Source organism: Macaca nemestrina, chromosome 14 (genome assembly GCF_043159975.1).
Source record: "Macaca nemestrina isolate mMacNem1 chromosome 14, mMacNem.hap1, whole genome shotgun sequence".
Taxonomy (NCBI): domain Eukaryota; kingdom Metazoa; phylum Chordata; class Mammalia; order Primates; family Cercopithecidae; genus Macaca; species Macaca nemestrina.
Window position 1 is genome coordinate 4,045,680 of NC_092138.1, and position 25,685 is coordinate 4,071,364.

General features: G+C 43.1%; 1 protein-coding gene across 5 annotated transcripts in view; it reads right to left on the minus strand.

The window, feature by feature from the left end:
* LOC105498889 (major facilitator superfamily domain containing 14B) overlaps positions 1-25,685 on the minus strand; it is a 119,380-nt gene that overhangs the window by 52,914 nt on the left and 40,781 nt on the right. The window contains exon 1 of one of the 5 annotated variants that reach the window (XM_011771271.3): positions 23,767-24,145. The exons of the other annotated variants lie outside the window; for them this stretch is intronic. Coding sequence (XP_011769573.1) covers positions 23,767-23,874 — 108 coding nt within the window. The 5' untranslated portion in view covers positions 23,875-24,145. Of the gene's footprint in view, positions 1-23,766; positions 24,146-25,685 lie in introns of those variants that run through there. 5 annotated transcript variants of the gene reach the window in all.

The following is a 25,685-nucleotide window of genomic DNA, read 5'->3' on the forward strand; positions in this document are numbered from 1 at the left end:
CGGTAAGTGAAAGAAAAGATAAGCCACAGATTGGAAGAAAGTATCTGCAACAATCTTATCTGATAAAGAACTTCAACCAAGAACACAGAAAGCGCTCTTACAAGTCACTAATACCACAACAACCAAATTTAAAAATGGGCAAATGATCTGAGAAAAGACAGAGACAGAGAGTGACAGTTAATGGATAGAGACACAGACTCTTTTAGGGGAGATGAAAATGTTCTAGAATTAGATAGTGATAGTTCTACAACACTGTGAATATATATAAAAAAAAAAACTGAACTGTATACTTTTAAAATGATGAACTATATGGTACGTGAATATATATCTCAATTTTTAAAATACCATAGAGAAAAAAGAAAGGAGAGATTCCTTTTCTGCCTCTGGAATACTTTAACTGTATGTGAAGCCTAGAACTGACAGAGGCATGTGAACCAGAGCAACTCCATCTTGAATAGGAGCTGGGTAAATGAGACTGAAACCTACTGGGCTGTATTCCCAGACAGTTAAGGAATTCTAACTCACAGGATGAAGATAGGAGCACAAGACACAGGTCATAAAGACCTTGCTGATAAAGCAGGTTGCAGTAAAGAAGCTGGCTAACACCCACCAAAAACAAGACAGAAACAAGAGTGACCTCTGGTCATCCTCACTGCTATACTCCCACCAGTGCCATGACAGTTTACAAATGCCATGGCAACATCAGGAAGTTACCCTATAGGTCTAAAATGGAGAGGCATGAATAATCCACCCTTTGTTTAGCATACAATCAAGAAAAAGCCATAAAAATGGGCATCCAGCAGCCCTCAGGGCTGCTCTGTCTATGGAGTAGTCATTCTTTTATTCCTCTACTTTCCTAATAAACTTGCTTTCACTTAAGGGACTTGCCCTGAATTCTTTCTTGTGCGAGGTCTATCCAGGAATCCTCTCTTGGGGTCGGGATTGGGACCCCTTTCCTGTAACACAACTACGGCAGCCACCTTGAGACCATGAGAGCCAGACAAATCAACACACTGAAGATGGAAAGAACCTGGTCCTTGACGCAAAATCAAGGACCACTCCTGGAACTGTCTTTCCATCAGATTTCTTGTTAAATGAGGTAATAAATCCCAATCATAAACAAGAAAAAGGAGGAGGGGGTAACAGGATCGCAACAGTCTCCTCATAGATGATACACATATGGCAAATATGCCTATAAAAAGATGTTCACTGCCAGGCGCAGTGGCTCATGCCTATAATCCCAGGACTTTGGGAGGCCGAGGCAAGCGGATCACCTGAGGTCAGGAGTTCGAGACCAGTCTTGCCAACACAGTGAAACCCCATCTCTACTAAAAATACAAAAAAATTTGCTGTACATGGTGGCTGGCACCTGTAATCCCAGCTATTCAGGAGGCTGAGGCAGGAGAATCGCTTGAAACCTGGAAGGCGGAGGTTGCAGTGAGCCAAGATCGTGCCACTGCACTCCAGCCTGGGTGACAGAGCAAGATTCTGTCTCAAAAACAACAACAACAAAATCAGCCTGTGTTTGAGGGTCCTCTTTTCTATTGCAGTTGACACCGCACGAAAGAGTGAAACTCCATCTCAAAAAAAAAAAAAAAAAAAAGGTAGAAAAGATGTTCATTATGTGTCACTGTCATTTTAAAATACAAACTAAAAGGAAATTGTGAGAAGGATGGACCTGAAATGCACAAATGAAAGAAGCGAGTCTGAAAGGCTACAAAGGGTAAGATACCATTTAAAGTACATTCTGGAAAAAGCAAAACTATAGATAGTACCAGATCAGTGGTAGCTGGAGTTGGAGGGTAGGGTTAAATGGATGAAGCACAGGACACTTTCAGGTAGTAAAATTGTTCTGCATGACATTTTAATGATAGGTAAATGGCATCACACATTTTTCAAAACCAGCAGAACTTCAGAGAACAAGAGTGAGCCTCAGTACATGGTAACTTTTAGAAAACATTTCAGAGGTGGGGAATCCCGGGATGGAATGCAGAATGTAGCAAAAGAATCTAATTGTAGTACAAACACATGAAACAACCTTCACTAAAGGGGGTATGGGGGAAGGCAGTGATCCAAGTAACTTTAGGAAATAGTGGAGTTTTTTTTTTTTTTTTCACTTGGAAGCTGGAAGCTGGAATTTTATCATAGGTAACAAGCATATTAGTTGTTTTCTTTTTTTTTTTTTTAAAGACCAGAGGCAAAAAAGCTGCGCATAAATGAAACTGGCTCAATTTCCCCATAGAAATTATATTTACAGGTCTTTGAATAAACATAGAAACTCACTCTTGGCCAGGCGCGGTGGCTCAAGCCTGTAATCCCAGCACTTTGGGAGGCCGAGACGGGCGGATCACGAGGTCAGGAGATCGAGACCATCCTGGCTAACACGGTGAAACCCCGTCTCTACTAAAAAAATACAAAAAACTAGCCAGGCGAGGTGGCGGGCGCCTGTAGTCCCAGCTACTCAGGAGGCTGAGGCAGGAGAATAGCATGAACCTAGGAGGCAGAGGCTGCAGTGAGCCGAGATTGCACTCCAGCCTGGGCAACGAACGAAACTCTGTCTCCAAAAAAAAAAAAAAGAAAAGGCTTTTTCTCTGGCAATACTCAGCTCAGTGACTGGCTTTCCATGTGGCAAGAAACAGGACCTAGATCTACCACCTGGCATTTCTGTAACTTAAACAACTGTTACGCTATAGTTGAAAGTTGTACTCCACGGAAATAAAGGTTAACAATTCTGAAACCATGTATACTGTGATTGACCAATTAAATAAACTGGATGGCAGATGGTGGAAGCCAGGTTTCTCACTGCTGGAGTGGAAGGTTACAAATAAACAAGAGAAGGAAGCAAGAATGATCCATGTAATCATGAATTAGAGTTGGACACATCATTATAAACTCATTTTTAATTTCATATAGATACACATGGTCACAAATGGAAATACTTACAAATGTGTGTATTATATACATGTGTTTCCTCACTCTATCAGCTGAAAGAGCCTAAAAGAAATGACACCCTAGAAACTCAACAGCAATAAGCACATCTAGCGTGACATCTCGGTTTCAAATGCCATTCTCAAATAAAAGAAACCAAGGCTCCTTGGAGAAACAGCTAATTCTGGGACTAGAGTGGGAAATATGTAAGAGGAGCGTGGAGTATCTTGTAATCCCAGAATATAAGCATGGCAGGCCAGGTCTCACTAACTCAGGCCTCCAAAACAACTGTTTCTGTACAGACTGAGTAGTTAAGTTAAATTTTAAAAGCTGAAAGAGCCAGCCAGGCACGGTGGCTCACATCTGTAATCCTAGCCACTCTGGGAGACCAAGGTGGGCGGATCACCTGAAGTCAGGACTTTGAAACCAGCCTGGCCAAAATGGTGAAACCCCATCTCTACTAAAAATCCAAAAAATTAACTGGGCGTGGTGGTAGGTGCCTGTAATCCCAGTTACTTTGGAGACTGAGGCAGGAAAATCGCTTGAACCCAGGAGGCGGAGGCTGTAGTAAGCCAAGATTGCGCCACTGCACTCCAGCCTCAGTGACAGAGCGAGCCTCCATCTCAAGGGGCGTGGGCGGGGAAAAGCCAATACCCTTATGCAAAGGCTGGAATTTAACAAAAGCCCACCAAGAGTTTTGCCTAGGCCTTTCCTGGGCCTTAAAGCACGACAAAACAATGAAGGAATTCTTAAGGCCCATTTAGGATTAAACAAGTTTTACTGTGGGTCTAAAGAAACTTCTCAGGCCTCCACAAACAAGTGTATTGGCGTATAAAGGAACTCCCCAAACCTCCGTTATTTAGCAGGAGACAAGATAAGGGTAATCACCCCAGCACCTGGACCCATTTAGATTAAGTAAATTTACTGAGGCTCCAGAGGAAGGTGTTCAAGACTCAGACCTTAGTTACGGACTAAAAGAAGTTAATCATTTATGTCTTTAGACGAATGCACACTTACAGATAGATATATAACTTAGAAGGTATATAAGCTATGTAAACTTTGTGATATTGAGTTGGCCTGGTGATAACTTTCAGGTATTCTCCCTGTAACCCATCGCAGAAATAAAAACTCTCTTCCTCCCCAGTTCATCTGTATCTCGTTATTGGGCCACAAGAAACAGCAGCCCCACCCTCAGTTTGGTCCGGGAACATAAGTGTTTAAAAAAAAAAAAAGAAGATGGGGTATATATGTCAAAGCACTCCCAGTGGCCAAAGCTAGAACAATTTGAACAAGAAAATAAAGCAATATTGGATTTGGGGATAATCCCTCTGTTGCCCAGGCTGGAGTGCAATGGTGCAATCTCACCTCACTGCAACCTTCGCCTCCCGGGTTCAAGAAATTTTCATGCCTCAGCCTTCTCAGTAGCTGAAACTACAGGCGTGTGCCACCACACCTGGCTAATTTTTGTATTTTAGTAGAGATGGAGTTTCAGTATGTTGCCTGAGACTCAGTATGTGGTCTCAAACTTCTGAGCTCAGGCAATCCGTCTGCCTCAGCCTCCCAAAGTGCTAGGATTACAGGTGTGAGCCACTGCACCTGGTGCCAACCCCACTTTGAATAAATAGAACCCAATGCAGAGTTCACAAATACCAATTATATGGGTATATTACAAATATACCCATATAATTTATTATCTGAGAAGCTGCTGACATCCCATGACTTTCCTGAGCAGAGGCAGGTACTTCACTACCATACCCCTGCAGCTTCTTTTCCATTTAGCACACATCCTCCTCCTATAATACACAACTCTCTCAAAGACATGCTCTAATAGTGTTTCTCTAAATGCATCCTGAACTCAGAGATAACAGACATTTGTTGTGGCAGAAAAGACTGGCTTCCTACACTGCCCACTCCTCAGCTACTCAGGAGGCTGAGGAGGATCGCTTGCTAACATCTTCTCAGTTTTGTTCATGTTTCATTAACTGCATGCTTAAGCTTACCATGGTCACCATCTTGACACTGCAGGCTAGAGAGCTCACTAGGTCCTGAAGCTGAATCTAATTCAACCATAGTAATTCCATGATTTAAGATAGGAATGAGCTACATGGTACAACTGTGGTCAATGAGATATAAGGGAAAACATGTGGGAGGGCTTATGGACAGTTTTTCACTCTCTAAGGGATGCATGACAAAACAGTATTACTTCCAGTTTGGGGGCATTGCTATGTAATGATATGCTAGAGTTGCTCAGTCATCTTGAGACCACAAGGGGTCAATCCTGAAGATCAAAAGCCAGCACACTGGGAAGAGCAAATAAGAATATAATGAGTCTAGGTCCTTGGCAATATCATTAAGCTGCTGTGCTAAGCACTCTATTCCTGGAGTTTATGTGCAATAATAAATCCCCTTATTATCAAATACATCAGGTATAGGCATTTTGCACAATGCTAACTTATTTAAAATGAAATATTCTTTTTATTTTTATGAGAAAGTTAAGAAATCAAGAATATAACTGTCTAAACTGTTGACTCTACTGTACTTCTAAACAAAAAAATATATATTATTCTAAAATATATTCAAATTGAAAACTGGTGCTTCCCTAATTTGAACATACTGCCACAAGGCCAGCATGCTGGTTCATTCCTGTAATCCCAGCACTTTGGGAGGCCGAGGCGGGCAGATGACTTAAGGTCAGGAATTCAAGACCAGCCTGGCCAATATGGTGAAACCCCGTCTCTATTAAAAATACAAAAATTAGCCAGGTGTGGTGGCACAAGCCTGTAGTCCCAGCTACTTGGGAGGCTGAGGCAGGAGAATCACTTGAACCCAGGAGGCAGAGGTTGCAGTAAGCCAAGATCACACCACTGCACTCCAGCCTGGCAATAGAGTGAGACTACATCTCAAAAAAACAAAAAACAAAAAACAAAAAACCACACATTGCTTTTAAATACAAAGAAAATACTCCCACTATACTGCAATCTTTCAGTTCAATTGAAGATCTTGAGACAGATATCACACATTTAACAACAGCTATAATCTTCCTCGAAGGCAGTCTAAGGAGTCTTGAGAAGTCAGGGTGGAGCTACAGTTAAGAGAAGGTACAAGGCATGTATAGTCTGAATGCTGAAAATAGGAAGCCCAGCACTGGGAAGGATCAAGAACAAGTATCAATAATAAGGATGAACAGTGTGTATCAGGAGAGCAAAATAACAGAAATGTCAGCATTCCCAAGGGTTTCTTTAGAGTGTCCCTTTTCCCACCCCTCAATCTCCTGCTCTCTTTCAATCTTATGGGCTCAGTTGACACTACAACTTTGATACAAATAACCAGTGTCTCTACCTCCAACATCTCTCCCTGATTCCTCTCTCTAGATTTTCTCACCATCCAGCCTCAAAAACACATATCTGGAAAAAAGAAAGGGGGTTGTGGGGAGGCGCAATGGTTCATGCCTGTAATCCCAACACATTGGGAAGCCAAGGCAGAAGAATCACTGGAGCCCAGGGGTTCAAGACCAGCCTGGGCAATTTAGTGAGATCTTGTCTCTACTAAAAAAAAAAAAAAAAAAAAATTTTTTTTGACATGGGGTGTTGCCCAGGCTGGATTGCAGTGGCATGATCGTGGCTTACTGCAACCTCCGCCTCTTAGGTTCAAGGGATTCTCCTGCCTCAGCCTCCGGAGTAGCTGGGACTACAGGTCCCCACTACCATACCTGGCTAATTTTCTGTATATTTAGTAGAGACGGGGTTTCACTATGTTGGCCAGGCTGGTCTCAAACTCCTGACCTCAGGCGATCCGTCTGCCTCAGCCTCCCAAAGTGCTGGGATTACAGGCCTAAACCCCCATACCTGGCCAAAATATTTTTTAAAGAGTTCACATCCAAGGGTAGTCAGCACTCTCAAAGTCAACAATACCAAAAGAAAACTAATCATAGTAATTAATTTCTCCTCCTGACTTCTCTAGTGATAGTACTGTACTGATTTTTTACCTGATTAGATTTTCTCATTCCCCAAAATTCAATCTGCTTCTAGCTCCTCTACTAGTTCCTTAACATCTCTCACATTAATCACCTTTCTTTTTCCTTTTTTTTTTTTTTTTGTTTCAAAGACAGAGTCTCACTCTGTTGCACAGGCTGGAGTGCAGTGGCCTGATCACAGCTCACTGTAGCCACAATCTCCCAGGCTCAAGTGATCCTTCTGCCTCCCAGGTAGCTGGGACTACAGACACACACCACCAAGCTCAGCATTTTGTTTTGTTTTGTTTCGTTTTTGGTAGAGACACTAGGCTGGCATCAAATTCTGGGGCTCCAGCAATCCTCCTGCATCTGCCTCCCAAAGTAATGGAATTACAGGTGTGAGCTACCATACCCAGCCAATCTTTTTCTACTAGGTCAAGACCCTGGTCCAGAAGCTCTTTTCTCCCAAGGTTTTGCCTCCTTATCAATCACTTAACTCTTGTGTCTCTCCACACTCAGGCATTGCATCAGATAAATCTTCCTGAAGAACAATCATGAGCATAGTTTCTCATTGTTCCCATGATCAAACTTGTCTAAACTTTGAAGAAATGAAGTAATAAGCTATGCATAGTTACATAGGCAGCATTTGAATTGAGGTGCTCCTAATTCCTAGAGACTGTGCTCTTCATCAACCAGCCTTGCATGTATCAGTACTACCCAACTCTTTCCAGCCACTATCAAAAAATATTGTTTCATGCTCTGTGACATAAAGGAGAAGGAAAGAAATTTAACGAAGTATTACATATTTCAAAACATAAATGTTCAAGCATGTCTACACTAGACAAAAATCAAAGCAGTCACATGTGCACATCCATATGCGGGATCAACATGTGTCCTCAGGCATGTATATTATACTGGGTAACCCATTCTTTCATCTTCATAAACTGAGCTCACTAATCCTCCCCCGATAAGATTAAAAATGAATGGACTGTCTTGATGCAGCTTCAACTATCATCTCCAAACAAAAAAAGCTCACAAACATCTCTCTCTCAAAATGACGTCCCAGCTACTTTTACTGACTAGAAAATAATGACTTAGATGTCCTGGCAACACCTTCAATTCAACATATGAAAAGCATCTCTACAAACTGCCTTTCCTTCCAATCATTCCAATTTCTATTAATGGATCCTGGTTACAGGGTTAGCCTGTATGACACTATCCATTATGCCTGTTTCCCTTATGAGTGGGGTAAACATTTATCACACAAATGAGACACTTTTTTTTTTTTTTTAGACGGAGTCTCGCTCTGTTTCCCAGGCTGGAGTGCAGTGGCACGATCTCCTATCACTGCAAGCTCTGCCTCCCGGGTTCACGCCACTCTCCTGCCTCAGCCTCCTGAGTAGCTGGGACTACAGGCGCCTGACACCACGCCCGGCTAATTTTTTGTATTTTTAGTAGAGATGGAGTTTCATTGTGTTAGCCAGGATGGTCTCGATCTCCTGACCTCGTGATCCACCCGCCTCGGCCTCCCAAAGTGCTGGGATTACAGGTGTGAGCCACCGCACCCAGCCGAGACACTTTTAAGAGTAAAAGAGGGGTCAAGCATGGGGCTAATGCCTGTAATCCCAGCACTTTGGGAGGCCGACGTGGGAGCACTGCCTAAGGCCAAGAGTTTGAGACTATCCTGGGCAACATAGTGAGACCCCATCTCTGCAAAAAAAATTAACAAATTAGCCAGGCATGGGGGTGCACACCTATAGTCCTAGCTACTCCAGAGGCTCAGGTGAGAGAATCACTTAAGCCCAGGAGTTTGAGGCTAAAGTGAGCCATTATCATACCACTGCACTCCAGCCTGGGCAACAGGGCAAGATCTTGTCTCAAATAAATAAGGAATAAAAGGGGGTCCTTGTTAAGAATTAAGCATAGGATGGGCGCAGAGGCTCACACCTGTAATCCCAGCAATTTGGGAGGCCAAGGCGGGCAGATCACTTGAGGTCAGGAGTTTGAGACCAGCCTGGCCAACATGGTGAAGCTTCGTCCCTACTGGGAAAAAAAAAAAAATACAAAACTTAGCTGGAGGTGACAGTGTATGCTTGTAGTCCCAGCAATTTGGGAGGCTGACGCAAGAGAATCACTTGAACGTGGGAGGCGGAGGTTGCAGCAAGCCGAGATTCCACCACCGCACTCCAGCCTGGGCAACAGTGAGACTCTGTCTCAACAACAAAAAAAAGACAGAATTAAGTGTAGACAAAAGGCATAAACTGAGATGTCTGATCACCCTACTTATGAAAAGCACACATAATATGGAAAAAATTATCAAGTAGAAGCAAGGAAACCTGAGTTCTATTTCTGGCTCTGCTGCTAACTATTAATAGCTTCCTGTCTTTAACCAATTTTCTGGCCTTTAGTGCTTTCATACATATACTGAGAAAACTAGGACTGGCGTCTAAGGCCCCTTATAGCCTCTAGTGCATATATATCTGAAAGCAGGATCAACTCACACAAAAGGGGGATCCTTAGACAGGCAATGAGGAAGGAGGGAAGATAGGTCAGAAAACAAGAAAGAGCTTGAGGCAACCCAAACAATCAGGACCAGGAAGTCTGTGAGGCAACGGTGTGTCTAACTTCCAGTATTCCTTCCATTGGTCTTTTTATTTTTTTCTTTTGGCTTTGTAACTGATATACATGTTTACCGGAAAACATATAAATGAAAATAAAGAAACAGGCAAGAAATTATATTAAAATCAACAAAAATCTCAATACCAGCAATGATCACTAGTGTTTTAAAGTTTGGTATAAACCCTTCCAGACATTTTTCCATGCAAATATATAAACGCATTTTTAATGTGATAAAAGCTGCGTAGCCAATTGACATAAAAATATATTCACCATATGCATATCAATAGGCATATAATCATTTCATCACTTTTAACGGCAGCTTAGTACTCCACCTAATGTATGTGCCACAACTGTTTCACCAAGTCCCTTTTAAATTACAATCTTTCATGAATATATATAATTAATACACACATATCTTACAAATAAACCTCCGTGGTCTTGTCCCAATAGTGCCTTACAGTAAGTTCCTTGAAGAGTGACTGTCAGGTCAATCGGTATGGGCTTTTTTTTAGTGTACATTAACTGGCCTCCATAAGTTTTCCACCCAAGCAGTATATCACAAAAGAATGGTAACTTAAGAATTTCTCTAAAGCAGTATTCAAGATGCCTAAAGCTAAAAAAAAACTCCACATTTCACTACACACCATCTTATGACTCTTTTTTCATGACCCATGATACTCACATGTATCTGGCTGGCTAATAGTTTAAAATATAAAGCCACTATTTTTCTTCAGGGAACACATTACCATGTTACAGATCTTAAATGAAGTTTCTGTACTTCTACTGTATCACAGTATAAAGAGAGATTCTTCTACATTACGTGCAAAAGACACTTTCATTTAATTACTTATTTCAAAGATCTATGCACAAAGAACTACTAAAACATAAAATTCATACTCTTTTGCTATTTTTAAATTGAAGCAATTAGTCAGATGAATAGTAATTAACAAGAAGCAGACTAACCACAGAATTTTAAATTTTTCTTCAGATCTCCTCCTGGCTTGACCTAATTTAACAATAGACAATGTAGAGCAGAGAAGCTATTTAGGCAGGACTACAATGCCTAACTCTGTGACAGCACACAAATGACAACAAAAAACAATGCTCAGGTAACTCAGGAGTCTTTTTCCTACCTCTACTGTTGAATATGAAAAACAAAATTGCCTATCTAGGCAACATAAGGAACTGAGCTGTCAAATAAAAATTAGATTTGAGAACAGAGATGAGGAAAGTCCCAGCTCCATTGTTCAGTCAGCCTGGTCACTTTCAGCAAGTCAATTTATCTCCATGCACTGATGTTTCTCACCATTAAATCATGCACTGCTCTACCACCTACTTCAAAGCTATCATGAGAATTGATGAGTCATAGTCAATAAAAACATATCACATTCCTTAGAACATTAATTAGAATATTCATGAATTCTAAAAAAAATTATAGCAAAACCAGGTGAGATACACTCACGCAATTAAGATTAAATTTAAAAGGCAAGAAAACATCCAGATTTTTAGGTGCCTAGTTATTCTGCCTCAGTGGAAAGGTCTAATACTGTATATAAATAATATTAATATGATTTCTAGTAGAACAATAGATTTCAAAAAAAAAGTAAGTACAGAAAGGGATGTGGGAAGCATAGGAAAATGAAGATGGTGAGGGAAAAAACTTGTTTACACTATACATAGTGCCTTTCCTAGGAAGTGCCCCTTCCCACCCACCTTAATGAATGTCACAGTAGACACGAGAGTGTTCTCCATAAAAATATTGAGAGGATGGCCCAGAGCTGATGCGAAAGTTAAGAAAAGGTAGAAAACCACCGGGGCAAAATAGTAATATGCATATTGAAATACTGATTTTATAAGAGGAAGAAACTTCTAAGCCAGAGAGAAGACAACTGTTAATTTAAAATTAATATAAATGGATAGAAAAAAATCTGAAAAGCTGAGTTTTTCATCCATCTCAAGAAAGAGCCACAAAATCCATCTTTAACAAAGTGGAAAAAAAATAGTTAATAGTAATCAAAATTACCCTACTGCTTTAGACAACCAAGACAAACTGGATGCCAGGCAATGAAGGACAGAGATCCCTGAAAATCAGGAAAGAAAAGATGAGCTGCTCTAGTAGGAAGAACCCAGACAAAGGCCTGGAGGACAACTTCCTGAGTTGACATGAAAATGAGAGCTAATGGAGATCAAGGCAGAACAGAGTAATGGAGAGAAGAGATAGAAGCCCAGAGATCTGCGGAAGATGCACTTCAAGAATTCAGCAGGATACTGATAAGCACATGCATGTGACATAATTACCAAAAACCAGGGAAAAAACATCTGACCAGTATACAGATCTGGCCAGATGTCACTCTGAGCCTATGCATGTTTCCACCAACTAACCGTAAAAAACTTATTTCACTCACATAGTGCTGAGTACAAAATCAGGAAAATCTTGCCTGGGTAGTGGAGAATAATTAGTCCTACAATGAGTAGTACTGCTCCAAATGTGCCTAATAAGATAACTGCAGATTAGACAATGCAGAAAAACTATATAAACACACGATATGTTCTATACATACATGAAATTAAGAAAGTAATTTCATTTACAATAGCATCTAAAAGAAAAAAAAAAAATCTAAAAATAAATTTAACCAAGGAGGTGAAAGACTTACACACTGAAAACTGCAAATCGTTACCAAAAACAAATTTCACCTAAATAAAGACATTTATGTGCACAGGAAGGAAGACTTACTATCACTAAGCTATACTATTCAATGTGATTTACAGATTCAATACAATCCCTACACAGCAAGACCTTCTCTCAAAAAAATAAGTAAAGAATAAAAAGGAAGTCATTATTAAGAATTAAGGGTCACCTCAAATTCATATGGAATTGCAAAGGACACCAAATAGCCAAAACAATCTTGAAAAATTACAAAATTGGAAAACGCACACTTCCTGATTTCAAAACTACAAAGCTACAGAGATCAAAATAGCGTGGTACTTGCATAAGGATAGACATACACCAATGGAGTAGAATGGAAACTCCAGAAATAAGCCAGGAATGCCAACTGATTTTAAGGGTGCCATAAAAGAAAGGTCTCTTGAACAAATGCTGTTAGAGCAACTAATTTTTCACATGTAAAAGAATAAAGTTGGACCCCTACTTCACATTATATATGAAAATCAACTCAAAGGGATTAATGGCCTACACATAAGAGCTAAAAACATAAAACAGATAAATATTGGATTTGATAATAGATTCTTATTTTTGACACTAAAAATACAAGAAGAGGCCAGGCGCGGTGGCTCAAGCCTGTAATCCCAGCACTTTGGGAGGCCGAGGCGGGTGGATCACGAGGTCAGGAGATCGAGACTATCCTGGCTAACATGGTGAAACCCCGTCTCTACTAAAAATACAAAAAACTAGCCGGGCGTGGTGGCGGGTGCCTGTAGTCTCAGCTACTTGGGAGGCTGAGGCGGGAGAATGGCGTGAACCCGGGAGGCGGAGCTTGCAGTGAGCCGAGATCACACCACTGCACTCCAGCCTGGGAGACACAGCGAGACTCCGTCTCAAAAAAAAAAAAAAAAAAATACAAGAAGAGAGAGAGAAAGAAGTTGGGCTTTCTTAAACCACAAACTTTTAAAATGAACCAAAGACCTATCATTAGACTTAAAACTACAAAACTTAGAAGAAAACATAGGGCAAAAACTTCATGGTATGAATTTGGCAATGACTTCTTGGATATGACAACAAAAACCCAGGCAACAAAGTAAAAATAGATACACTTATTTTTACTTAAATAACCCAATTTAAAAATGGGCAAAGAGGGCAGGCATGGTGGCTCATGCCTGTAATCCCTCCACTTTGGGAGGCCCAGGCGGGTGGATTGCTTGAGCACAGGAGTTTTAGACTACCCTGGGTAACATGACAAAACTGCAACTCTACAAAAAATACAAAAATTAGCTGAGCTTGCTGGTGCGCGCCTGTACTCTCAGCTACTCGGGAGGCTGAGGTGGGAGGATCGCCTGAGCCTGGGGAGGTGGAGGCTCCCGAGCCGGGATCATGCCACTGCACTCCAGCCCTGAGCAAGAGAGAGAGACCATGTCTCCAAAAAAAAAAAAAAAGAGGAAAATTCTGACACATGGCACACACAGACAAACCTTGAGGACATTATGCGAGGTGAAATAAGTCAATCATAAAAAGGTATGGATGAATACCGTATGATTCCATATATATGAGGTATCTAAAGCAAGTCAAACACATAGAAACAGAAAGGAGAATGGTGATTGTCAGGGAATGGGAGGGTGGCAAAAAATGGAAAGTTGTTGTTTCATGAGTATAGAATTTGTTTTGAAAGAAGAAAAAGTTCTGGAAATTGGCTGCAGAACAATGTGAATATACTTACACTACTGAAGTCTACACTTAAGAATGGTTAAGATGGTAACTTCTTTGCTATGTGTATTTTACCACAATTAAACAATTTTTTTACATCAACTGTATTTCTATATAATGGCAACAAACAATTGCGAATTTAAATTTTAAAAATTTACATTTATGTAATGATACCATTTACAATAACGTCAAGAAATACGAAATGGAATAATTTGACAAAAGATGGGAAAGACATGTCAACTGAAAACTACAAAACTCAGCTGAAAGAAATTACATATCTAAAATAAATGGAGATACTACATTCATGCATCAGAAGACTTGATCAATTCTTCCCAAACAGATCTTCAGGGCAAAAGAATACCAATGGCAATCCCAAAACGTTTTCTTGTGGAAATTGCCAGGCTAATTCTAAAATGCAAAGACACGGAATCACTAAAACGACTTTAAAAAATAACAAGATCAGGGGACTAACCTAGTTTTCAAGTCTTATGAACCTCCAGTAATCAAGACTGCATGGTATTGATGTAAAGACAAATAGATCAAAGGAACAGAATAAAGAGTTCAGAGACTGACTGATATACAGACAATTGATTTTTGATAAAGATGCAAAAGCAAGCCGGGTGCGGTGGCTCACGCCTGTAATCCCAACACTTTGGGAGGCTGAGATGGCCGGATCACGAGGTCAGGAGTTCAAGACTAGCCTGACCAACATGGTAAAACCCTGTCTCTATTAAAAATACAAAAATTAGGCCAGGCGCAGTGGCTCACACCTGTAATCCCAGCACTTTGGGAGGCCAAGATGGGCGGATCACGAGGTCAGATCGAGACCATCCTGGCTAACACAGTGAAACGCCATCTCTACTAAAAATACAAAAAATAAGCCAGGCGTGGTGGCGGGCGCGTGTAGTCCCAGCTACTCACTCGGAGGCTGAGGCAAGAGAATGGCGTGAACCCGGGAGGCGGAGCTTGCAGTGAGCCAAGATTGCACCACTGCACTCCAGCCTGGGTGACAGCCAGACTCTGTCTCAAAAAAAAAAAAAAAAAAAAAAAATTAGCCAAGCATGGTGGCATGTGCTTGTAATCCCAGCTACTCAGGAGGCTGAGTCAGGAGAATCACTTGAACCTGGGAAGTGGAGGTTACAGTGAGCCAAGATTGCGCCACTGCACTCTAGCCTGGGCGACAAGACAAGACGCCATTTCCAAAAAAAAAAAAAAAAAGATGCAAAAGCTATTCAAAAATAAAAACGTACTTTTCAGCAAATGAACGACTGATTATTCATAAACAATTTCCATTTTTATCTTGCACCATATAAAAATGTAATCAAAATGAAACATAAACCCAATTGTAAAATCTAAAACTATAAAGCTTCCATAAACATAGAAGGAAGGCCAAGCACAATGATTCACGCCTGTAATCCCAGCACTTTTGGAGGCCGAGGCGGGTGGATATTAAGGTCAGTAGATTGAGCTCACGCCTGAAATCCCAGCACTTTGGGAGGCTGAGGTGAGTAGATCACAAGGTCAGGAGATGGAGACCATCCTGGCAAACACAGTGAAACCCCGTCTCTACTAAAAATACAAAAAATTAGCTGGGTGTGGTAGCAGATGCCTATAGTTCCAGCTACTCAGGAGGCTGAGGCAGGAGAGTGGCATGAACTCGGGAGGCGGAGCTTGCAGTGAGCTGAGATTGCACCACTGCACTTGAGCCTGGGTGACAGAGTGAGACTCTGCCTCAAAAAAAAAAAAATAATAATAATACAAAAAAAAATTAGCCAGGCGTGGTGGCACGCACCTGTGCCTATAGTCCCAGCTACTTGGGAGGCTGAGGCAGGAGAATCGCTGGAACCCAAGAGATGCAGATTGCAGTGAGCCGAAATTGTGCCACTGCACTCCAGCCTGGGCAACAGAGCATGAGACTCCATCTAATAAAAAGAAAAAATAGAAGGAAATTCCTATGATTTGGGATTAGGCAACAATTTCTTAAATATGAAACCAAAACCCTGATCTATAAAAGAAAAAATTGATAAATTTCATCAAAATTTAAAATTCCTGTTCTTCAAGACACTGCTGAGAGAATGAAAAGATCAACCACAGACTAGAATGTATTTGCAAATCATTTGACAAGGGACTTGCATCCCAAATATATAAAGAACTCTCAGAACTCAATTATAAGAAGACAACCAACCACCACCACCACCAACAACAAAAAATAGGCAAAAGACAAGAAAAGACATTTTGCCAAAAGGGATACACAGATGACATATAGGCTTAGGGAAGATGGGCACATGGCTCACACCTGTAATCCCAGCACTTTGGGAGGCTGAGGCAGGCGGACTACTTGAATCCAGGAGTTCAAGACCAGTCTGGGCAACACAGCAAAACCCCATCTCTACAAAAAACTAAAAAATTAGCTGGGTATGGTGGCATATGCCTGTAGTCCCAGTTACTCGAGAGGTTTAGGTGGGAGAATTACCTGCGCCCAGGAGGTCAAGGCTGCAGTGAGCCAAGATCATGCCACTGCACCCCAGCCTGGGTAACCAAAGTGAGACTCTGCCAGAGGCAAAAACAAAAAAAACAAAAAAACAAAACAAAAAACAAAACAAAACAAAAAAAACCTTGGCCGGGCACAGTGGCTCACGCCTGTAATCCCACCACTTTGGTTTGTGAAGCCGAGATGGGCAGATCACGAGGTCAGGAGATCCAGACTATCCTGGCTAACACGGTGAAACCCCGTCTCTACTAAAAATACAAAAAATTAGCTGGGCGTGGTAGCAGATGCCTATAGTCCCAGCTACTCAGGAGGCTGAGGCAGGAGAATGGTGTGAACCCGGGAGGCAGAGCTTGCACTGAGCCAAGATCAAGTCACTGCACTCCAGCCTGGGCGAGACAGTGAGACTCCGTCTCGAAAAAAAAAAAATGATGTAAAGATATTGAATACCACTAGCCATAGGGAAGCACAAATTAAAAGAACAATGAGACATCACTAAAGACCAATTGGAAGGGCTAAAATTGGCCAGGTGTAAGGATGTGGATGAACTAGAATTATCATACAGTGCTAGCTGCAATGTAATACTGTACAATTACTTTTAAAATAATTAGTTTGGCAATTTATTTTATTATTTTTTTAAAGACGGAGGTCTCACCATGTTGCCCAGGCTGGTCTCAAACTCCCGGGCTCAGGCAATCCTCCTGCCTCGGCCTCCCAAAGTGCTGGGATTACAAGCATGAGCCACCATGCCCGGCCAGCCGATTCTTAAAAAGTTAAATACATCTACCATATGACCCAGCCATTCCACTCCTATTTACTTTTAAAAAAGTGTATTATGTACAAAGATTGGTACACAGATGTTCACAGCAGCTTTATTTGTAATAGCCAAAAACTGGTGAGAAGCCGAAAGTCCATCAACAAGGGAATGTACAAATGTGGTTCATCCACAAAATGGAATACTACTCAGTAATTAAAAAGAATGAACTGTGGATTTACATAACATTGATAAATCTCAAAATAATTTAGGCTGAACTTTTTAAAAGCCAAAGAGGAGAATATGCTGTATTTATAAAATAACAAAAAAAAAAATGCTAGAAAATTCAAACCAGCCAGGCGTGGTGGCTCACGCCTGTAATTCCAGCACTTTGGAAGGCCGAGGCGGGCGGATCGCCTGAGGTCAGGAGTTTGAGACCAGCCTGACCAACATGGAGAAACCCCATCTCTACTAAAAATACAAAATTAGCCAGGCATGGTGGTGCATGCCTGTAATCCGCGCTACTGGGGAGGCTGAGGCAGGAGAATCACTTGAACCCCGGAGGCAGAGGTTGCGGTGAACCATTATCGCACCACTGCACTCCAGCCTGGGCAACAAGAATGAAACTCCATCTCTTAAAAAAAAAAAAAAAAAAAAAAAGGGAAGAAAATTCAAGCCAATATATAGTGACAGAATAGATAAATTATTGCCTGGAAATGGAGGTGCAGAGGGACATAAAAACAAACATTTGAGGGTGATGAATATGTTTACTATCTTGATTATGATAATGGTTTCACAGGTGTATAGACACGTCGCAACACAAAACTGTGCACTCCAAACACATACAGTTCATTTTATGTCAATTAAACTGAATAAGGTTGTTTAAAAAGGACAAGCAAATACAAAGCTAACTATAAAAAAGTCAGACTAAGGCTGGGCACAGTGGCTCACACCTGCAATCCCAATGCTTTGGGAGGCCAAGGCAGGAGGATTATTTGAAGCCAGGAGTTCAAGACCAGCTTGGACAACAAAACAAGATCACATCTCTACAAATAAAAATTTAAAAATTTGCCAGTCATGGTGGGACGTACGTGTAGTCCCAGCTACCAGGAAGGTGAGGCAGGAAGATCACTTGAGCCCAGGAGTTCCCAGCTACACTGAGCCATAATCACACCACTGCACTCCAGCCTGGATGAAAGAGCAAGATTCTTGTCTCAAAAGTAAAAAAATAAATTAATACACATTAAGAATAGATTTCTCTCCAATTCTCACAGAACAATGCTCTTGCTCTTGCTATGCCATAACCTCTTTCTCCATAGCATATCTGACGATTTCATAACCACTTGTGAAAGTTCTACGACATGCTGAACTGGAGGAAGGGAAGAGGGAAAGGGGAAGACAGAACACATGTAAGAAACCGAGAAATTTCTTTTTTTTTTTTTTTTGAGACGGAGTCTCGCTCTCTCGCCCAGGCTGGAGTGCAGTGGCCCGATCTCGGCTCACTGCAAGCTCCGCCTCCCGGGTTCACATCATTCTCCTGCCTCAGCCTCCCAAGTAGCTGGGACTACAGGCGCCTGCCACCACGCCCGGCTAATTTTTTGCATTTTTAGTAGAGATGGGGTTTCACCGTGTTAGCCAGGACAGTCTCAATCTCCTGACCTCGTGATCCACCTGCCTCAGCCTCCCAAAGTGCTGGGATTACAGGCATGAGCCACCTCACCCAGCTGAAACTGAGAAATTTCAAAAATGCTTCCATAGGGTAAAAGTATGTTTACATGTATACAGCCAACAGGATACCTAACAGTAAGAAAAAATTAATGTATTCCTGTTATGCAGAGGAGGTTGTATGCACTTTTACCATTACCATTGAATACTTTCCTGGATATTCTAGTTTATTTAAAATCAAAATAACATACAAAATTATCACCACATGCAATATTTGTGAATATTTATCCAGAAGATGCTAGAAAATTAAATATTTTTTGAAAGAAAAAGCACAAGTTACCAATGCAGAGTACCAGCCAGGCACGGTGGCTCATGCCTATAATCCCAGCACTTTCGAGAGGCTTAGGCTAGAGGATTACTTGAGGCCAGGAGTTCAAGACAAGCCTGGACAACATAGTGAGACCCAATCTCTACAAAAAAATTTAAAAACTAGCCAGGCATAGTGCCACGTGCCTATAGTCCTTGCTACTAGGGAGGCCGAGGCAGGAGGTTTGAACCCAGGAGTTCAAGGTTACAGCAAGCTATGATTGTGCGCCACAGAACTCCAGCCTGGATGACAGAGTGAGGCCCCACTTCTTTAAAGGGAAAAAAAAAAAAAAAAAAAGCGGGGGGGCCGGGCACTGTGGCTCACGCCTGTAATTCCAGCACTTTGGGAGGCCAAGAAGGGTGGGTCACCTGAGGTCAGGAGTTCAAGACCAGCCTGACCAACATGGAGAAACCCCGTCTCTACTAAAAATACAAAATTACCCAGGCATGGTGGCACATGCCTGCAATCCCAGCTACTCGGGAGGCTGAGGCACGAGAATCACTTGAACCCGGGAGGCGGAGGCTGCAGTGAGCCGAGATTGCACCATTGCACTCCAGCCTGGGCAACAAAAGCAAAACTCTGCCTCAAAAAAAAAAAAAAAAAATGTACACCAAGAATCCCTACAGAAGGTGAAAAGAGCCTAAGAGGTCATTATTCACAACTTTATGCCAATTAATTTGACATTTTAGAGAAAATGGGCAAATTCCCAACAAAACACAACTTACTGAAACTGACAGAACTAAAAATCAAACAGAAAACCTACACTGTTCTAGAATTAACCTCCAAAAGGCCAAGAACTATAAAGTTCTAGAACTGTATTACCAATCTTAGACAAACTCTTCTAGAGAATAGAAAACCAAACTATCCAACTTGTTTTTAAGGCAGATACCATTTGGATATCTGTCTCCTCCAAATCTCATGTTGAAATGTGACCCCCAATGTTGGAGGTGGGGCCTAGCGGCAGGTGTTTGGGTCATGGTGGCTGATCTCTGCTCAGTTGTGTGGTGTCCTTCTCGCGGTAATGAGTAAGTTCTAGCTCCATTAGTTACCACAAGATCTGATTGGTTTTGTTTATTGTGTGTTTCTGAGACAGAGTCTCACTCTGTCACCCAGGGTGGAGTGCAGTGGCGCCTCCCAGTTTCAAACGATTCTCCCGTCTCAGCCACCCAGGAAGCTAGGAATACAGGCATGCTCCATCACATCCGGCTAATTTTTGTATATTTAGTAGAGACAGGGTTTCACTATGTTGGCCACGCTGGTCTCGAACTGCTGACCTTAAGTGATCCACCGAACACGGCCAAGATCTCATTGCAAAAAGGAGCCTGGCACCTCCTCCCCTCTCTCTTGCTCCCTCCCCCACACATGATAAGCGGCTTCCCCTTCGCCTTCTGCCATGATTGCAAGCTTTCTGAGGCCCTCACCAGAAGTAGATGCTGGTGCTACACTTCCTGTACAGACTAAAGAACCTCTTTTCTTGATAAATTCCCCAGTCTCAGCCTCCGCCTCCCAGGTTCAAGCGATCCTCCTGCCTCAGCCTCCTGAGTAGCTGGGACTACAGGCACACGCCACCGTGCCCAGCTAACTTTTGTATTTTTATAGAGACAGGATTTCAATATATTGGCCACGATGGTCTTGATCTCTTGACCTTGTGATCCACCCACATCAGCCTCCCAAAGTGCTGGGATTACAGGTGTGAGCCACCGCACCCAGCTGCATACCTCCCTTTTCTAGAAGGAAATGATCTCTTGGAGCAAATACTTGATTATCTTTTATTTTTCAGATTATGACATCTCTTTGCCAGTATCTTTTTCTGGTCAATATACCTTTTTGCCAAACAAGGTAGAAAAAAGTTGCAGGGCCAGGCACAGTGGTTCTAACCTGTAACCCCAACACTGGGAGGCTGAGACAGGAGGATCATTTGAGCCCAGGAGTTTGAGACCAGCCTGGGAAACAGAGCAAGACTCCATCTCTACAAAAGTAAATTAAAAAAAAAAAAAAGCCAGGCATGGTGGCACATATCTGTTGTCCCAGCTACTCAGGAGGCCGAGGTGAGAGGACTGCTCGAGCCCAAGAATTCAACGCTGCAGTGAGCCATGACTGGCCACTGAATCCCAGCCTGGATGACAGAGCAAGACCCTATCTCAAAAGAAAAAAACAAAAAACAAAAAACAAAAAAGTTATCAGCTGGACAATCTTCCCTGTGATTACCAGTAGCATCTAAGAACCTGAAATCATGAGTGTCACTGAAACCAAGCTGTAAGGAAATTCCAACACATTAAAATGAAATCAGTTCATACAGGGGCTATAGGACACAGCACCCGGAGGTGACATTAGAAACTGCAAACAGGAAAAATGCATAATTCAGGGGTACTAGCATATGACACGAACACATACCATCAAAAGCATTCACTGTTCTCCCAACGTCCACACACTCAGAAAAACACTGCTACCTGCTCATGCTAGTCTTCTATCTACAGCAAACACCAAGAAAACTCAGTATTCATCAGTTTATTAACATCAACTCCATGTGTTCTCAGAGAGGAGGAAAGACCAGGCAGGAACCTACCCGTGCCCAAAATCAAGTTACCATCAGGATTCAACAGAGAAAGAATTGGGGAATAAACTGAGTCTAGGTTTTTTTGAGTAAATATCCCTCACAAATTTCTGCTCTTAGGCACATAAATTTAGCAACTTTAATTTTTAGGTTGGGGTCTAGTTCCTGTCAACATTAGGAAATGGGAGACAACTACTCCTTTTATCACAGTCAGAAGATCACCTATAGATTGTGATCGTTCAATCATACATGCGAAGATTATTAAAAAATAATAACATTAATATGTATTAAGGGCTTACTAGATGCCAAGTTGCAGCAACCCTCACAACCCTATGAGGTAAATGCCATTATTAATCAGGAGTTACGTTAACTTGCCAAACTGTGGAAACTGGGATTCCAAGCATGCTCGTCTAATCACTATGCTAATAATGCTTCAACCTGCCAATCTATTTTTTATTCTGTAAGTCATAAGGAGCCAATGAAAAAAATTAAGGACAGCAGTAATGATCATCTTCACATGCTAGAACACACTACTCAGCCATGTGCAAGGTGGACTGACGCTGGGGTGAGCAAGGGTCTTGAAAGAGATAGTCCAAGTCTGGGTCCAAAATGCTGAGGAAATGAGCACAAGAATGCATAGGAGAGGATAAAAACCTAAAATCTGTATCTAATAAACTTAGCTGGACTTTCTGGTTGTTGTAAGCATGGGAAGGGGTGAAGGAAGCTACCTCGCAGGTTACTAGCTGGGCCACCGGTTAGTTATTACTGTCCATCAATTCATGGCAGACAGAAGGAGGAACTGGTGCTTTAGTTTTGTGTAGCAAGCAGGAAGAGGACAAGTCTACCTAACACGAATCAAAATGAGAGAAAGCAATTCTACAGAATTCCTCTCCCCCGACAAGATAAGCTTCTCATATTACAGATCTTAACTTTGAAATGCTTTTCAAAAATAGGGAGTCACTTGGGCTGGGAGGGGACTTCAACTAAGTACTCATCTTACAGATTAGGCACTGAGGAGCAAGGCTGTTTCAATACCCTGTCCAGAGTGCGCACTGTTCAGGCAAAATCAGGACGAAAAACCAGCTCTGCCGGCTCCGTTCTACCTACTGCTCCTCCTGCTTCACCTGCCCTCCCAAACTACTAATAGAGATTTACATCCCCCAAATACGTTCATGTAAACACTTAGCATTCTTCAACTAAAAACAAAATCAGGTATGTACGCTAAAAATCTAAAGCCAAAAAGCATATATTTAAATTTCTACTTTTCTTTGGGAAAACTTTCCCATTGTGTCAGAGTTTCTATTCACTATAACATTCTCTATATTTCAGGTACTAAGACCAAAAAACAAAAAATCCTTTTTAAACTCAGGCCTTAAAGAAACGACAAACCCTCTCGGACATTCCACCATATGAAACCACTGACACAGACAAGGCCTGTTCTGCCGAAACCAGGCCAATTAAGTCAGGGCTCAATTGCTTCTGTATTATTGTCAGAAGCCATCTCGACCTCAAGTAAAAGTAAAACTGGAGAAAGAGGCCGGCCTAACTTGCTCCTCGGCTGGTCCCCAGCAACGCCCCTGAAACTCTGCTCCCCATCGCTGCGACCGCCCCTCCGACGCCGGGAGGACACGGAAGGAGCAGCGAGGCGCTGCCCAGCATCTGCCGCCAACTTCCCGGTCGACGGTCTGATTCAAATGCTCCCTACCCGTTTTCCATGTAGACTTGGGCAGAAATGCGCCAGGAAAACTGTTATCCACTGTTACAGGGATGGAGAACTCTGAAATAACCGAATGACTACTTATATTCACTGTCCCATGTCTAGCGCCTTTTGAAACAATAACCAAATCCTGTAAAGTTCTGTCTGCAGTCACTAGGAAAAACTTGTATTCGGGATGGAAAAACTTGTATTCGGGATGAATTCGCCTCCCCCCACCCCACGGAAAAAGACTGGCTTTCCGAGAGCCGAAGCCCCCGCCCGGAGCGACGGACTCGCGGGCCCCGCGTGCGACCCCACCCAGCCTTCCCGGGATTCAGGCCGCCGGGCCCCGCGCCCGCGCTCACCCAGCTGCTCCCCGCGGCCTGCGCGCCCGCGCGCTTCTCCGGCATGGCTCCCGCCTCAGGCTCCGACGCCGCCTTCTCCTCTGGCTCCGGCGGCGGCTCCACGCTCATGCCGCGGCCATGCCCGAGCCAGCTCGAGGCGCTCCGGGACGACGGCGACGCCGCGGAAGCGGCGGCGGTGCCCGCGCCCTCATGGGCTCTGCGGCCCGCGGCGGCCTGCGGGTCGGGCGGCGGCGCCAGCGGCGGCGCCGAGGGCTGAGGAGGCGGCGGAGGCTGAAGCTGCGGATCAGGTTAGCAAAGGACCGCAGCTCTAGGAACCAACCGCTTAGGAAACCGCTCCGACCCCGACTCCCGCAGTTGCCGCCGGCGTCAGGGGCGGGCTGGACGGTCAAGAGACTGTGCCCCGCCCCGCCTCCCCACAGGCCGGCGCCAGGCAGGAGGCCCCGCCCCGCACCTCAGCTCCCGCCTCGAGAACGGGTCCCGCGCCTGACTAGCCTCCAGCGACGCCACGCCCACTTCAGACCCCGCCTTCACCTCGCGACTGGCGCCTTAACGTCAGGACTTCGCGGCGCGCGGGAAATACGTCATCTCGAGAACCCCCCGACGTCTGATTTCTTTTTCCGGAGAGTGTGGACTGAGCCTAGCAAGTAGGGAGGAGCAAACTCGGGAGGGTTTGGTAGTGATTGCAGTTCAGTTTTTGGTCTTGGTTTGCGCCAACCTACCAACCTCTCAAGTTTTTCTATGATTCTCCAAGAAGAAAATAATATAATAACAATGTTTCCCAAACGTACTTGAACACAACACTTTTTCTTGAAACATGATTAATATCTTGCAGAATGTGTAGGAAACAGTTGGAAAAGCCTGGCTTTTTATGTTTATTTAATTTGAAAGATATTTACCGAATACTGAAGTATAAAAAAGCCTAGAGGCCTGTAATCCCAGCACTTTGGGAGGCCGAGGGGGCTGGATCACCTGAGGTCAGGAGTTAAGAGACCAGCCTGGCCACGTGGCCCACGCCTGTAATCCCAGCTACTCTGGAGGCTGAGGCAGGAGAATAGTTTGAACCTGGGAGCCAGAGGTTGCAGTGAGCCGAGATAGCGTCACTGCACTCCAGCCTGGGTGACAGAGTGAGGCTCTGTCTCAAAAAAAGAAAAAGAAAAAGACTACAAAACAATAATATATTTTGATCTTTTTACAAACATCAATAGAAAAAAGAATAAAATTATTTCTATTAACAGGATTAATAATTTTAATTGAATTAAAGTTATTTCATTTAAGAATTTTTTCAGGCCGGGCGGGGTGGCTCACGCCTGTAATCCCAGCACTTTGGCAGGCAGAGATGGGCGGATTGCCTGAGGTCAAGAGTTCCAGACCAGCCTGGCCAACATGGTGAAACCACATCTCTACTAAAAATACAAAAATTAGCCAGGCGTGGTGGTGGGCGCCTGTAATCCCAGCTACTTGGGAGGCTGAGGCAAGAGAATCGCTTGAACCCAGGAGGCGGAGGTTGCAGTGAGCCGAGATGTGCCACTGCACTCCAGCCTGGGTGACAGAGTGAGACTTCGTCTTAAAAAAAAAAAAAAAAAAGCCTCTCTTTCTCTTCCCACCCAACACACACACACACTTTGCAGAAGTCTTTGACTGTTACTTTTTATTTGAGACAGAGTCTCGCTCTGTTACCCAGGCTACAGTTACCCAGCCTAGATCAGTGGCGTGATCTAGGCTCACTGCAACGTCTGTCTCCCGCATTCAAGCGACTCTCCTGCCTGAGCCTGTGGAGTAGCTGGGATTACACGTGCACGTCACCACACCTGGCTAATTTTTGTATTTTCAGTAGAGACAGGGTTTAACCATGTTGACTGGGCTGGTCTTGAATTTCTGACCTCAAGTGATCCGCCCCCCTCGGACTCACCATGCTGGCC